Source organism: Haliotis cracherodii, unplaced genomic scaffold (genome assembly GCF_022045235.1).
Source record: "Haliotis cracherodii isolate W230 unplaced genomic scaffold, xgHalCrac1.p SCAF_13, whole genome shotgun sequence".
NCBI classification, from domain to species: domain Eukaryota; kingdom Metazoa; phylum Mollusca; class Gastropoda; order Lepetellida; family Haliotidae; genus Haliotis; species Haliotis cracherodii.
This window is the reverse complement of record NW_027266268.1, coordinates 4,682,150-4,698,998: the sequence shown is the minus strand read 5'-3', so window position 1 is coordinate 4,698,998 and position 16,849 is coordinate 4,682,150. Positions and strand designations below refer to the sequence as shown.

General features: G+C 41.7%; 1 protein-coding gene across 1 annotated transcript in view; it reads left to right on the top strand.

Annotated features, from left to right (window-relative positions):
* Nucleotides 1-15,724, top strand: part of LOC139458764 (uncharacterized) — a 46,091-nt gene extending 30,367 nt beyond the window's left edge. The window contains exons 9-13 of the mRNA XM_071240177.1: nucleotides 3,974-4,293; nucleotides 5,024-5,152; nucleotides 6,702-6,862; nucleotides 8,266-8,527; nucleotides 13,901-15,724. Of these exons, the coding sequence (XP_071096278.1) occupies nucleotides 3,974-4,293; nucleotides 5,024-5,152; nucleotides 6,702-6,862; nucleotides 8,266-8,527; nucleotides 13,901-15,528 (2,500 nt within the window). The 3' untranslated portion in view covers nucleotides 15,529-15,724. The remainder of the gene's footprint in view (nucleotides 1-3,973; nucleotides 4,294-5,023; nucleotides 5,153-6,701; nucleotides 6,863-8,265; nucleotides 8,528-13,900) is intronic.
* The last annotated feature ends 1,125 nt before the right edge of the window (nucleotides 15,725-16,849 follow it).

The following is a 16,849-nucleotide window of genomic DNA, read 5'->3' as shown; positions in this document are numbered from 1 at the left end:
TATCTGAAACACTGACATTTTAGTATTGATTACATATACACTGCATTCTCTTGCTGCATCACATGCAAACATATACTGAACTGCAAAAGAAACATCACCATGGATATATATATGAGAAACCTTATTTGTCCAAACACTGTAAACATACTTTGCGACAAATAAAAAAGATGAAACTAGGCAAAACTGATCATTAAGGTTGAAATTAAAGTGTCAAATGTGAAACACAACACTAGTCTCTGAGAAAATGGCATCACAAGTCAGTACCTCGTGTGTCCGCCATGTGCATTGATGACTGCCGTGCGACATCGATACATGGAATGGATGAGGCAGTTGATGAAGGCCATAGGCACTTGAGCCCACACTCTGATGAATGCCTGACGCAGTTCAGCTGCAGTTGTCGGCCTTGGTTGGACGTCATCCAACAGTCTTTGAATCTCGTCCCACAGGTGCCCAATGGGATTTAAATTGTGACTGAGGGCAGGCCACTGCATGGTGCTGATGCCATTCTGCTGGAGGAAGTCTCTTGTTGCTCTCGCAGTGTGGGCACGGGCGTTATCATGCTGAAACTCGTGGTTGCGGCGACGTGCCAATGAGGTATGGCGTGTAGTCTCAAGACTTGATCAATTTAGCAAGCTGCTGTGACACTATTGTCTCTCCCTGGACCGATGTTCTGGAAGTCCACAGGGCCGACCCTCTACCCCCAAACCATGATGCTCGGACCACCCCACAAGTCTCTCTCAACAACACAAGCATCCAAATAACGTGCCCCATGTCGTCACCTGACTCTCTCTCTCTGCCATCTGCTGTTGAGATACAGCAACGGCTCTCGTCTGAGAAATGGACTCTTCTCCGCTGCTGGTGGCGCCAATGTTGGTGCTGTATGGCTTACTGAAGACGGTCCCAGAGATGACCTTGTGTCAGAATGGGTCCTCGGTGACAATGGAGGTGTCTGCTCATCAATCGTTGACGCACGGTGTCCACACTAATGTGTCGCTGGTGTGTCTCCATGGTCTGTTGAGCAGTTTCCACAGCTGTAACAAAGCGATCTTGAAGATGCTGTCTCCCAATCTGACAATCCTGACGTCCGGTGGTGTCCCTTGGTCTTCCACTTCGCGGTCGGTGGTCAGGTACCATTGCAATCGTCCAAAGGCTTGGTCCAAAGGCTGATTTCTTGTCAATCTTTGCATGTGGTAGCAATTCAATAACGAATGAATGTTATCCGATCTAGGTGGATTTTTATAGGGCAAGAAATGGGGGAACGCATGTGCATTTCAATTTGCACGGAACTCACGTGCATCAGGTTAACAGAGCCGTTGTCGTGATGTGTTTGGGCGATCAGTTTTATTGTCATCTGCTTTGTTTTTTTATCCTCAAATTTCATTTTTCCGGACAAGGTAATGTTAAATTTTAGAAACTTTGCCAAAAATTACCCAGATATTTATATGACAACTTTTCATGCAATATTACTTGGGATGACATTTCTTTTGCGGTTCAGTAAATATCAAATCAGTTGTATTTGGTCAATGTAAAGTTTGTGGTAATATGTATGTAAGGCTTGGTAGCTTTCCTGTACACAGTAACAGAATGTATTACAGATTTCTCCCTCTGAAAAAAAAATCATTCACATGCATATTCTGGATTGACTGGTTTTGTGAAGGAATTCCTGAACAACTAATCTTCCTGTTCTGTTGCCCTTGTCCAGATCTTAATGGTGTCGGTAGTTACCATGTGTAGATCAGTAGTTACCATGTGTAGATCAGTAGTTACCATGTGTAGATCAGTAGTTACCATGTGTAGATCAGTAGCTACCATGTGTAGATCAGTAGCTACCATGTGTAGATCAGTAGTTACCATGTGTAGATCAGTAGTTACCATGTGTAGATCAGTAGTTACCATGTGTAGATCAGTAGCTACCATGTGTAGATCAGTAGTTACCATGTGTAGATCAGTAGTTACCATGTGTAGATCAGTAGCTACCATGTGTAGATCAGTAGCTACCATGTGGAGATCAGTAGTTACCATGTGAAGATCAGTAGCTACCATGTGTAGATCAGTAGCTACAATGTGTAAATCAGTAGCTACCATGTGTAGATCAGTAGTTACCATGTGTAGATCAGTAGTTACCATGTGTAGATCAGTAGTTACCATGTGTAGATCAGTAGTTACCATGTGTAGATCAGTAGTTACCATGTGTAGATCAGTAGTTACCATGTGTAGATCAGTAGCTACCATGTGTAGATCAGTAGCTACCATGTGGAGATCACTAGTAACTATGTGTGGATCAGTAGCTACCATGTGTAGATCAGTAGCTACAATGTGTAAATCAGTAGCTACCATGTGTAGATCAGTAGTTACCATGTGTAGATCAGTAGTTACCATGTGTAGATCAGTAGCTACCATGTGTAGATCAGTAGTTACCATGTGTAGATCACTAGTAACTATGTGTGGATCAGTAGCTACCATGTGTAAATCAGTAGTTACCATGTGTAGATCAGTAGTGACCATGTGTAGATCAGTAGCTACCATGTGTAGATCAGTAGTTACCATGTGTAGATCAGTAGCTACCATGTGTAGATCAGTAGTTACCATGTGTAGATCACTAGTAACTATGTGTGGATCAGTAGCTACCATGTGTAAATCAGTAGTTACCATGTGTAGATCAGTAGTTACCATGTGTAGATCAGTAGCTACCATGTGTAGATCAGTAGTTACCATGTGTAGATCAGTAGCTACCATGTGTAGATCAGTAGCTACCATGTGTAAATCAGTAGTTACCATGTGTAGATCAGTAGTTACCATGTGTAGATCAGTAGTTACCATGTGTAGATCACTAGTAACTATGTGTAGATCAGTAGCTACCATGTGTAAATCAGTAGTTACCATTTGTAGATCAGTAGTGACCATGTGTAGATCAGTAGTTACCATGTGTAGATCAGTAGTTACCATTTGTAGATCAGTAGCTACCATGTGTAGATCAGTAGCTACAATGTGTAAATCAGTAGCTACCATGTGTAGATCAGTAGTTACCATGTGTAGATCAGTAGTTACCATGTGTAGATCACTAGTAACTATGTGTGGATCAGTAGCTACCATGTGTAAATCAGTAGTTACCATGTGTAGATCAGTAGTTACCATGTGTAGATCAGTAGCTACCATGTGTAGATCAGTAGTTACCATGTGTAGATCAGTAGCTACCATGTGTAGATCAGTAGCTACAATGTGTAAATCAGTAGCTACCATGTGTAGATCAGTAGTGACCATGTGTAGATCACTAGCTACCATGTGTAGATCACTAGCTACCATGTGTAGATCACTAGCTACCATGTGTAGATCAGTAGCTACCATGTGTAGATCAGTAGTTACCATGTGTAGATCAGTAGTTACCATGTGTAGATCACTAGTAACTATGTGTGGATCAGTAGCTACCATGTGTAGATCAGTAGCTACCATGTGTAGATCAGTAGTTACCATGTGTAGATCAGTAGTTACCATGTGTAGATCACTACCTACCATGTGTAGATCACTAGCTACCATGTGTAGATCACTAGCTACCATGTGTAGATCACTAGCTACCATGTGTAGATCAGTAGTGACCATGTGTAGATCACTAGCTACCATGTGTAGATCACTAGCTACCATGTGTAGATCAGTAGCTACCATGTGTAGATCAGTAGCTACAATGTGTAAATCAGTAGCTACCATGTGTAGATCAGTAGTGACCATGTGTAGATCAGAAATCCATGCATTGTGGATACTTGGAATAGGTTTGATTTTTTTATCACTTGTTTACTGCGGCGGGTCCAAGTTCTCTGGAATGTGCAGATAATTTCTATTTCAGTGGAAAGGTTTCAAGTTAGTATCTTCAAATTTCAATTTTTTTTATCCTTCTGTCTTTGTTTAGTAAACCGACTTGTTTGAGTATTAAGAATGATTGAATTCGAACCACCCAATTGAACATCTTGATCTCTTCCAGTGACTTCACATCCAAAGAAAGAATACATGACATCATCCGCCAGGTCCACCCCCCGCCAGAACATCCCAGTCCCATCTCCATCGGGTCGTCACAACTCCTGCAACAGAAGAAGCTGCGTCTCCTCGGAAACAAAGAAAAGAATATGCGCAACCCGGATCTAATGATGGTGAAGCCAGTGTTCCAGCTTGACAGTGGTGTTGACAGGTCAAGTGAGGTCATCACGCCGGTCAAGGATCTGGCCAGTGATGTAGGATCCTCCCGAGATGAAGAATCCCTCAGAGGACTCCCAAAATTCAAAAAGCCATTACCAAATATTAAAGGTAGGTAGAGGCATTCATGTTGTTTTGTATGAAGTGGGGAAATGTAAGTAAAAGTTCAATTGCAAAAACGGACTTCCGTTACTGTGGAAGCCTTGGTGGCTGAGTGGGTAAGATCGCTGACTTCTAGTGCTGGCAATTAGATGGCTTACTCTGGGTTCTAATCCCAGATGGGACACAACCCCCCAAAAGTACTAGATTTTATATTTTACTAAGAAAGTGTAATCCCAAGTATAACATGTGTCCGTTTGACCACTTTCCAAAATGCTTTGTGTATGGGGCAAATATAAAAACTGTAATTAGGGCCACATTTTTCGTAATTGATAGCTAAAAATTCCAAAACATTGTAACTTGGCATTGTTTGGTCAATATGTAGCTAGATCTAACTTCAGTGTCTTGATTAAATACTAAATAAGACCAGATTATTTTTGGTTTCTTTGTTTACTGATTCTTTTGTCAGTAGATAGAAATCAAATATTACTAAGAGGTTTCAGATTTTTTCTGTTGTGCAAAACTTTTGTGAATATGTTACCATTGCACCGTGTATATCAAGCCTTTCTTGTCAGCTTTGAAGTTTAAACATTTGTGCACATTTGGGGATGACTTATAAGCTTTCATGTTTATTGATCAAGTAGTCTATAGAGATTGTAATTATTCCTTTCTTTTAAGGTCTGCTGGTCTCTGGACCAATTAATGTTTTAAGGTTTTATTTAGAGATATGTTTTATTTGCAGCTTCATCGAAGTATGAGGGATTAAGCAAAATCCCCTCCATCTCACTCGGCCTCCCTGAGCTACCGACTGGCATCAGACAGACAAGACCTTTCACCTACAAGAAGCAGCAGTATGTGGACTTCAGCTTAGGTCTGTACTGTTGAAGAATGTCTACATTTGACCCTGTCAAGTTGATTAAAGAAATGACTTGCAAAACAAAATAAAAACTCTTATATAAGCTCTGCCGTCACAATTATTCGGACCCAAAAATGTTTCAAAAATGTGGAAAAAGTGCAATGCACTTCAGTTTGACTTTAATCCCATTGACTTGCTACTTCTTGCCTTCTGTGTCTGCAGGTTAACTTTAAAGGTGCACAGTCTGAGATTACAGTATTTCCTTGCACATGCTCGGATGGGAAACAAATTCCTAAACATGACATGTATTAACCAAAAGGACACTCTCATGAATGTTAACAGATAAAAATAGATTATCCGCAGAGAGATCCTGCAAACTATCCTAGGACATGAATAAACCCACAGAAAGACTGAAGAGCTGACTTTTTGGAGTGTCAGGGTTTGGTCCACAAAGTGCTTGTTGTGCTATGACTGTTGTAACTCCCATACTATAACATAGACTTAGTATCGCCTTAATGTTAAGATTGATTTGTGAGTGTGTATGTTTAAAACAATTCACTGCAACTATGACCATAAATTGGTTCCCTTGATCCTCTTTCTCAACGGTAACTGAGCTCTAAGACAAACCATGTTGAAATATGTAAGGGTTATGTTAGGGTTATGATAGTCTTAGCACTGCAATTTCTCTATGAGGCAGAACCCTGGTCCTTTAAATTTATTTGAGAATTGACACCAGTGTTTTTTATATGAACAAAAATACGCATTCAAGAATCATTTGAGACTTGGGAAAGAAACAATAGATCAATATCAGGTTTGTCTCTACTAACTTTTCACCTGTGTTATTTCAGTTTCTATTTTCACCTACTAGTTCTTACAAGAAATTAGATCCAAACAAAAGTATATACTGTCAACAAGTTTTAAGTATAGTGAATTCAAAACAACAAACCTCTGTAGGAGAATGTTGGCCTCACAGCAGATATTTGAACATTTTTAGTTTAAGGTAAGGTATTTTGGGTTCAATCTCATTAAAATCAGATCTTAGTTTTCGCTACCGCTTAACAAAGATCTGAAAACATCCCATTATGGGTCACATCAGAACGACCTTTCGTGAATTTTGACCGATTAATGAAATGACTGACAAGAAATCGGCAGCTTTCTCGAGCTTTACGACACTAGTTTCAAACTGGCGACAACGCTTCGAAATATATTTTGACATATTCTCGATTAAAAAATTTATAACTGATGGGAAGAACATTCTGGAATGGCTAATAGATGGCCTACATTGTATGGATATAATCATAAAACCTGTAACTGTCGTTTGGAATACCCCGTGTTAAATATTTCATGGTTGCATGATTAGAAAACACATTCCGACTGTCACTTTCATGATCTGGTAAGCAACGTTCTGATTGGTTGGATGAAAGGTCGTTCTGACGTGACCCTTAATGGGATGTCCTCAGATCTTTGATTAGCGATAGCGGGAACTAAGATCTGATTTTAATGAGATTGTTTGGGGTTTATTTTTCTAATGATGTTGTTCATCATCCTCATCCTGTAAATGTAGGTCCAGTCTTCACGCCACTATCTACTGACCGAAGCACGGAAACACCTGGGTCTGACCATGGCACCACGGTGAGGGCTAACTTGGCCTCAGCATCAACCACACTGCAGGACAGAGACTTGTATCAGTGTGACAAGAGATACAGCAGAGAAGGGACAGCCATGGTAGGTGTTTGAGTACAGTCCTGTGTGTTTCCGACCCTGTGGGTGATCCACCAGACTGCAGGACAGGGAACTGTATCAGTAGGTGTTACAGTACAGTCCTGTAAGTTTCTGACCCTGTGGGTGATCCACCAGACTGCAGGACAGTAGAACAGTAGAACTGTATCAGTAGGTGTTTGAGTACAGTCCTGTGTGTTTCCGACCCTGTGGGTGATCCACCAGACTGCAGGACAGTAGAACAGTAGAACTGTATCAGTAGGTGTTTGAGTACAGTCCTGTGTGTTTCTGACCTTGTGGGTGATCCACCAGACTGCAGGACAGGGAACTGTATCAGTAGGTGTTTGAGTACATTCCTGTGTGTTTCTGACACTGTGGGTGATCCACCAGACTGCACGACAGGAACTGTATCAGTAGGTGTTTGAGTACAGTCCTGTGTGTTTCTGACCCTGTGGGTGATCCACCAGACTGCAGGACAGTAGAACTGTATCATTAGATGTTTGAGTACAGTCCTGTGTGTTTCTGACACTGTGGGTGATCCACCAGACTGCAGGACAGTAGAACTGTATCATTAGATGTTTGAGTACAGTCCTGTGTGTTTCTGACACTGTGGGTGATCCACCAGACAGCACGACAGGAACTGTATCAGTTGGTGTTTGAGTACAGTCCTGTGTGTTTCTGACACATCGGGTGATCCACCAGACAGTACAACAGGAACTGTATCAGTAGGTGTTTGAGTACAGCCCTATGTGTTTCTGACCCTGTGGGTGATCCACCAGACTGCAGGACAGTAGAACAGTAGAACTGTATCAGTTGGTGTTTGAGTACAGTCCTGTGTGTTTCTGACACATCGGGTGATCCACCAGACAGTACAACAGGAACTGTATCAGTAGATGTTTGAGTACAGCCCTGTGTGTTTCTGACCCTGTGGGTGATCCACCAGACTGCAGGACAGTAGAACAGTAGAATTGTATCAGTAGGTGTTTGAGTACAGCCCTGTGTGTTTCTGACCCTGTGGGTGATCCACCAGACTGCAGGACAGGGAACTGTATCAGTAGGTATTTGAGTACAGTCCTGTGTGTTTCTGACCCTGTGGGTGATCCACCAGACTGCACGACAGGAACTGTATCAGTAGGTGTTTGAGTACAGCCCTGTGTGTTTCTGACCCTGTGGGTGATCCACCAGACTGCAGGACAGTAGAACTGTATCAGTATGACAATGTTTCAAAGTTTTTTATTAACTTTACAATTTGACATTTCCAGTGAACCAGCATGGCTCTTATCATACCTCATCCTTTGAGTGTAAGAGCTACAAAATACACTGATTGAAAGTCTTGGAAGTAATGATTAGTGTATTGTATGTGCAACATGAACACACACTTCACAGATCTTGATGTTGAATGTTTACAGACCGACAGCAGTATTCCTCTTCAAGGCATCTCCCCATCAACTTCAGCCAAACTACCTAAGACACCAATGGCCACGCCAGTCACTCACTCCTCGCCTACCAAGACCTCCTTCCAAAGAGACAGAACCAACATGTCCGCTCCCAATGATTCCCGCAGTCTGCCGCCATCCCGGGACATCTCCACGTCACCTGTGCAGAAGATGATAGCCCCAGCCAACTCCCCGAACCAGTCCCCCCCAGTCTCCCCTGAGCCTGAAGCAGGAGGTAATTAACCTACTGTTTTTCTCTTAGTAGCCCCATGTCTTATCCTTTGACACTTGTTTGTTTTCTTCTATCTTATTAGTATGACATGGCACACTGTTGGTCAAACAGTGATCTAAGACACATCAGCTGGCTCACATGCACACTTTGTTACATCCTTGAATGTAGCTGTTTTCATTATCCTTCTTAAGAGATCATCCTTGGCACAAAATGTCAAAGCCCAGGTGACAAAACAGGGATTTCTAAGGTACGACTTTTTTTATGTATGAATGTAACCTTTTCATGAATATTTTTTTTATTAACCTCCCAATTGCTCTGCAGAGTTGCATTCCTTAGTTGTGCCAGGATATGCTAGTGGATGAAACTAGTGCAGTAAAGCTCAAGAAAACTGCGCTCTGATTGGCTAATGTAGACATTATGGGCTTTGAAATTCTGAAATGTCAAATAGATGGCCAAGATTGTATGGCTGCTCTTCCTACTAGCTTTCGAAAGTCTCATCCATTTCAAATGATTATCCCATTGAAATGTTTATAGATGATAATGGAATCAGTCGTACAGCCTGTTACTGGCTTTCGGAATGCCTCATGTTAACCTTTTCAAGGTTGCATGATTAGAAAACACATTCAGACTTTCATATTCTTGTAAGCTGGGCTCTGATTGCTCAAATGAAAGGTCAGTCTGACGGTACCTGTAATGGGATGTCCTCGGATCTATGTGTTGCGGTAACAAGCACTAAGATCTGATGTTTATGGTATTGTCAAACATTTGTTCAAAAACAAAGATGGTGGCCCCATGATGAACTCATCAGAAGACAAAGTCTCTTTGTAAAATATAACAGAAATTCAAACTGACATATAGAAATTGCTGTCTGAAGAGACATTTCTTTTTATGCATAAAAGTCGAGAGTGGAAACTCCCTTGGTACAATGTATTCCTATTAATTTGATTTTAGAAATTATTTTGCCTCCTAACAATGTCAGGCAGTGGTAGGTTTTGCAAGTGTTTTGTATGCAGACTGGGACTGATTTGACACCCTTGAGTTACACTGGTCCTCATTTCATGGGTAGAACTGTATGCATCTCCACTACACCATATAGCAGCCTAACCCCTTCGGCGACCTCAGGGGTAGTCCTCGGGTCCTTGTTTTCACATTTTGACCTCATCAAGAGTATTATTTGTATATAATACTTCCATCGCTACATGGCTGAGATATTGCTGATGCAACGATAAATTTTAACCCACTCAACTCACTCACACATACAGATATGTATTGGCTTGGATGACTGAGTGAGTTGCATTTTACGCCGCTTTTAACAGTATTCCAGTTATATCACGGCGTGTCAGCTTAATGTGGGAGGAAAGCCCGAAGTGATGCAGGTCTCAGATGTTTACCACTTCGGTGAAACCCACGAGCACGGGTATGGTGCTGACAAACCTAGAAACATAATCGGGGCGAACCGGGACTCGAACCCACAATCATAGGTTTCTGGCGTGCCCAAGGGACGCAACTCTGCACAGCGAATCGCGGCGCCTTAGACAACTGGGCCACCCGTGCCCCCGATTCCCTAAAGAAATTACTCCTAGTTCACAACAAAACCAAATGAATTACAGTGAAGAGCCAGGTTACAACTGGTCCTTAGCATGTGTAGATGTCCAGTTTGTAAACAACATGGATTTCATCGTGCAGATTTCAATCCACTGTAGGATTTGCAGATCTTGATTATAGATCAGATCGTCTTGACAGGGTGCCCCCATTTTGTTTGAAGCAAATGCAAGTGATATGAGAAGTGGTATCTGGTTGGTCAATAGGAAGGACATAGAAGGGACATAAGTCATAATAGCCACTGGTGGCACGATGATCGAGCCCAGAAATTCCAGCCTAGAAAAAACACACCTTTTAATCTACAAGAAAAATATTTCAGCCAAGGTGAAAAAAGATGCATATTCATCTTCAACATTGTGACACAAATACGCCAAATCAGTTCTGATTTGTCATGACTATTTTATTGCATTTATATCTGTAGTTGTGTGCCTTTTCATATTATTTTGGCATGGCTTTATCACATTACATCAGGCTCTGAAATATGTGACTTTCAATATTACTTCAGTCCAAGTCTCTGTGGGTTTCATCCATATCTGACATTACAATAGCTTTATACCGAGGATATTTGTCCATGACTTTCATCTCCATTTCTGGAGCCATGAAGTCCCTTGTGAGCATGTAACTAAATCAAATTTGCTACCATTTCAAAACCATTGAAAGCTCCAAATTAATTTCACCTTGAATTTCTCTTATATTCACTTCATGAATATAAATTGAACCAAGAAGCCACATTGTATTTCCTCTGAAACAAACCAGGCATATAGCAAGAGGAAATTGTTGTGATGTGGAATGAATATGTTGAAGGCAATCCTAAAAAATCTCACTTGCACGCACTATGAAGAATTATTTTGTCTGATAACCTGACAATATAGTTCATTTTGATGTTGATGGAGGAATTTAACCCCCCAAGAGCTGATTTACTCTGGGGTCTTCATAATGTAAACTGACTACAGTAAAGTGGTCCCCTACTCAGGGAATTCCAACCAGTGTCAGCCAAATTTAAATAATAAAATTTCAGAATTGATTGGTTAGACTTGAATAACAAATAGGCCCAATCTCTCTCAGTCAATTGAATTTGTTAACCGAAAAATTAAAACAATGTGGCGTAATGCAATATACTTTTGAAGACCATTTGCAAATATTTTATGTGTAAAGAGAAAGGGTTTTTGTATGTAGGACCAATTTCCAGTCTGGTAGGGAGTGCAGTTCAGCTCCAGTGTAGTAGGGAGTGCAGTTCAGCTCCAGTGATAGTAGGGAGTGCAGTTCAGCTCCAGTGTAGTAGGGAGTGCAGTTCAGCTCCAGTGTAGTAGGGAGTGCAGTTCAGCTCCAGTGATAGCAGGGAGTGCAGTTCAGCTCCAGTGTAGTAGAGAGTACAGTTCAGCTCCAGTGATAGCAGGGAGTGCAGTTCAGCTCCAGTGATAGTAGGGAGTGCAGTTCAGCTCCAGTGTAGTAGGGAGTACAGTTCAGCTCTAGTGTAGTAGAGAGTGCAGTTCAGCTCCAGTGTAGTAGGGAGTGCAATTCAGCTCCAGTGTAGTAGGGAGTGCAGTTTAGCTCCAGTGATAGTAGGGAGTGCAGTTCAGCTCCAGTGTATTAGGGAGTGCAGTTCAGCTCCAGTGTAGTAGGGACTGCAGTTCAGCTCCAGTGATAGTAGGGAGTGCAGTTCAGCTCCAGTGATAGTAGGGAGTGCAGTTCAGCTCCAGTGTATTAGGGAGTGCAGTTCAGCGCCAGTGTAGTAGGGAGTGCAGTTCAGCTCCAGTGTAGTAGGGAGTGCAGTTCAGCTCCAGTGATAGTAGTGAGTGCAGTTCAGCTCCAGTGATAGTAGGGAGTGCAGTTCAGCTCCAGTGATAGTAGGGAGTGCAGTTCAGCTCCAGTGTAGTAGGGTGTGCAGTTCAGCTCCAGTGATAGTAGTGAGTGCAGTTCAGCTCCAGTGTAGTAGGGAGTGCAGTTCAGCTCCAGTGTAGTAGGGAGTGCAGTTCAGCTCCAGTGTAGTAGGGAGTGCAGTTTAGCTCCAGTGATAGTAGGGAGTGCAGTTCAGCTCCAGTGATAGTAGGGAGTGCAGTTCAGCTCCAGTGATAGCAGGGAGTGCAGTTCAGCTCCAGTGATAGTAGGGAGCGCAGTTCAGCTCCAGTGATAGTAGGGAGTGCAGTTCAGCTCCAGTGATAGTAGGGAGTGCAGTTCAGCTCCAGTGTAGTAGGGTGTGCAGTTCAGCTCCAGTGATAGTAGTGAGTGCAGTTCAGCTCCAGTGTAGTAGGGAGTGCAGTTCAGCTCCAGTGTAGTAGGGAGTGCAGTTTAGCTCCAGTGATAGTAGGGAGTGCAGTTCAGCTCCAGTGATAGTAGGGAGTGCAGTTCAGCTCCAGTGATAGCAGGGAGTGCAGTTCAGCTCCAGTGATAGTAGGGAGCGCAGTTCAGCTCCAGTGTAGTAGGGAGTGCAGTTTAGCTCCAGTGATAGTAGGGAGTGCAGTTCAGCTCCAGTGATAGTAGGGAGCGCAGTTCAGCTCCAGTGATAGTAGGGAGTGCAGTTCAGCTCCAGTGATCTAAGAAATGTGGACAATTTTCTGTCCAGGTTCAAGAAAATTATACAAGATTCATATTAATTATCACAGAAATGACAATAACTTTCCAGTGAGTGGTTACATACATGAATTTGTCATTATTCTTATTTGACTAATCAATTGCTCTGATTTAATTCATTAATTTGTTAATTAAGCTGTGTTATCATAAGCTTTTAAATGATGGAACGCAAGATGGAAAGTACGGTTCAATCCCATAATGCCTACCTCCCATTCCGCCTTCTTCCCAATTTGCCTACTGAAAAGAATGTGGGCACACTGGGAACTCAGTTTCATCCCTATCTATGTAAATGGACTGAACCACTATTGTCTGTCTTTAAAAAATATCTGTTGCATTTTCAAGTCAGGCTTGTACTGTTGCAGTTTCCTGTATAAAATGTTAGGTCCCATGAAGATACATGGTAGAATAGGTCTTCAGCAACCCACGCTTGTCCTAAAAGGTGACTAACCAGGTCGGCTGGTCAGGCTCGCTGACTTGGTTGATGCATGTCATCTATCCGAATTGTGTGGATTGATGCTCATGATATTAAACACTGGATTGTCTGGACCAGACTGGATTATTTACAGACCGCCATCATAAAGCTTGAATATAGCTGAGTGCGGCGTTAAACAACAAACCAACCAACCAACTATAAAATGTTAGTAACTGTAAAAACTGAGTAGTGGAATTAAATACTTATTACTGCTCAAACTGAGCAGAGATGTTAATACATATATATGACTGTATAAACTGTATTTTCATTAGAGATCAATGCAATTAACATTAGACTGAGTATATAGTACTATATCCTTATTACTGTATAGACAACAACAACAACACAATAATATACAACCAATCACATCAATTAACTATGTTTCATTATGTGAAATGGTTTTATTTCATTTCACAAGTGTTTCCCATTGTGCCTACACTGTTTTGTTGTCTCAGTATGGACCACTTTATCGCCTATCACAGGTGAAACAGGTAACAGTCATGTTCACCCATGCATCCCCTTCTGAGCATCAGACCGTATACGTATCATTTCAATTTGTTTCTACTGAGCTATCGGTTTCTGTTTTGCATTGTGATCATTCTCTAGCCATCATGGGTTATTGTCGCTGCTTATCGATCAACTAAATGGGCAACTGAGGCCTCTATCTGATGATTTGACATGAAACATGACGAAGGCAAAGTTAATAGTAATTGTTTCAATTTGTTTTACAGGTCTTGGCACCATCCCCGAGATGATGATGGAGAATGGTTCGATGCGAATTGGTCTGTCTTCTCAAGGAAAGATGGTCAGCTTTGTCGGAGAGGTACCACCACCACCTCCTGGCTCTCTTGATGAGAGGCACAGCTACACAGTCTTTCTGACCAATCCAGACCCTGCTTCCAGTGACACCCAGCCTGGTACCAACCAGGACAGGTCCAACAACTGTGCTGCAGAAAGACTAGGAGGTCATGAGACGTATTCCGGAACAGGCATCACATCCCCTGCTTCTGGTACATCTAATGAAGAATGGCCAAATGTGAATGAAGCTGCATTTGAGGTTGCTCCTTATCCTCACTCAACCGGGTTAAGATCAGACTCTGACCATCTTAGACTCAGTTCTGACGAAAGGAGTTCCAAGACTCCAGCCTCTAAGTCAAGATCCAATTTGGAAAGTCGGGAATCTGATAAGAGCTCTGTGGTCAGGTTGATTATGGATGAGAGTGTGAAGACAGAGTCTCCAGGGCCTCCTCCTCCTTCTCCTGAACCCAAGGATATGAAGAGGACATCAGAGGAGAAGAGGCTGCAGGATGTCAAGTCCAGGGAGTCTCTGTCCATGGCTCCACTGTATGAAGAGAGTGAGTTTGGAGAATCACATTGTCTTGATAGCCCCCATGGATATGACCCTGGAGTTATGAAAACTGTCTGTGAGGTCATTCCACAGCCAAAGAGTGGAAAACGGATGATTTCTGTAGACACATTTGTGAATGTTGATATCCAGGCTGACAGGGATGCCCTGAAACCTGATGGTGAGGAGACATACGGGTCAGAGGCTGCATCTGATGTTTCAGGTTCTCGGCTGGGAACAGGGAGAACAGATGCTGAGGATCCTGCTTCAGAAGATGGTGGATCATCCCTTGATGCCCCATTCACCTTGAAAAACCCTGTGTCAGAAGATAGGGGTGGTCTGGATGGTCAAGACAGGGATGAAGTAGAAGTCTCAAGAGAAACTACTGCTTTCAATAAAGAGGTAGATCCTTTAAATCTTTCTGGTATTATGGATGTTGACCCAGTTGATTATGACACTGCTCAAGGGAGTGAACAGAACACAATGCCAACAGAACCTGCAGACAATCAGGCAGAGTGTCATGCTGAGTCATCAGCTTCACCTGCAGAAGATCCAGAAATGACTCAAGAGTCCACTGTACTTTCAGTAGAAACCCAGAATATGGAGGCAGATCATGTGGATACTGAAGACAAGGATGCAGGAGGATCACTGGATCAACAGCCATGTGTAGATGCAACTGCTCCACCTCCTCAAGATGATGAATCCGACAAAGAAAGAGGTGGGGAATCTGAATACCCACATGATGAACAGCCAGTTGAAAACTCCAGTTATGATGCATCTAAATACACCAAAGTAAATAAAGAGCCAGAGAATATGGACCAGGAGCCTCCAACTTTTGCATCAGAGAAGTCAGTTGCAGATGTTGAGGAAGAGGAATTAGTTGACACACCTGCTCCTGTCACACGCACAAATACAGCCATCGAAATAGTGAAATCTGTGATAGAAACAGCTGAAGCGAATGTGGATGAGCTCATTAAATCAGGAGAGTCTCCGGAAGATACAAAGGAAATTTGAAATGTACATGTGTGGTTTTAGTGCAGTTCATGACAAAACTAAGAGTTTTATAGAAAAAATGATTTTTGATTGTATTAATATATACTATTGGATTGTTTGTTGTACAGTGATTTTTATTTATTACAAATTTCAACATATGAACATGATTATAAGCGTTTATGTCAAAGAATGTGATGTATATGATTATTTTATCTGAAAAGGAATACAGAATTTTGGCCAAGACAACAAATGGTATTTTTTGGCATAAAGAGTATATTTATTTACATATATATTGTCTCAAATACCATTAAACCACACTTATTCTTTCATGACATATTCTTTTCTATGTGCCCTTAACATTGCATTGTCACTGTTATTCAATCATTTTATGTCAAACATATAGTAATCTGCAGTCAAACTGGCTTCCAATGTTTTAGGATTATGAAGTTTCCAATGAAATGAAACAGCATGGTTCCTATACATTTTGGCTTAAAATGTAAACAACTAAGGTTTCCATGGTGACAATTTCAAGGTTAATGAATATGCAATGTTTGGGTATAGAAATGATTTACATTTGGAATTTGATAATGTCTGTGGTGTCAGGATACATCCATGATAACATCAGATACTCAAATATTTGAAGAAAAGTTTATTTGAAGAATGCTGTGTTCACAGTATTAACCTTAAGGGTAAAAAGATCATGTGTAATAACTTCATATTTGTCACTTGTTCTTTTTAGCGGTTCTCAGTCCTGACTGGTCAGTTGAAGCGATATGATGTTACATGATCTTATTGTTGAGAACAATACAATATAACATCATCTACTGTTCATGACATCACAAACTGATTGCATAACATCATCTGAACAATAGGCCGACTTCAGTGAAGATTCTCTGAAGGGTTGACAGTTCTTCTTCATTTTCTTCCTCGGATTACATATCATCTGTTCTTTGTGAATGCCTTACATACCTTATAGCTTGTGGTTTACACCATTCGTTCACTCGTAACAGATGTATGTAATTCGTCAAAAGTCATCATTTAGTATTGAGGAAGTAAGTCCTTGTCACATGGGAATATACAGTTGGTTTCCTAAAATTACTGACACACATACACACCCTTGTTATATTCCCTATAATTAGCAAATCACACTCTTACTCCGGCTTGAATCCCCATCACCCCGTTGCTGGCCAGAAAAGGCTGCAAAATTGGATCAGGTGGTGAGGCTCTGTGACTCGACTGATTGGATGTAATTTGCCCCAGTGGCATAGATTGTTGCTAAGTCTTACAAGCATTGTTTTGTCAGGTCTAAACACAATTATTTTCAGACTGTTGTGGTATGGCT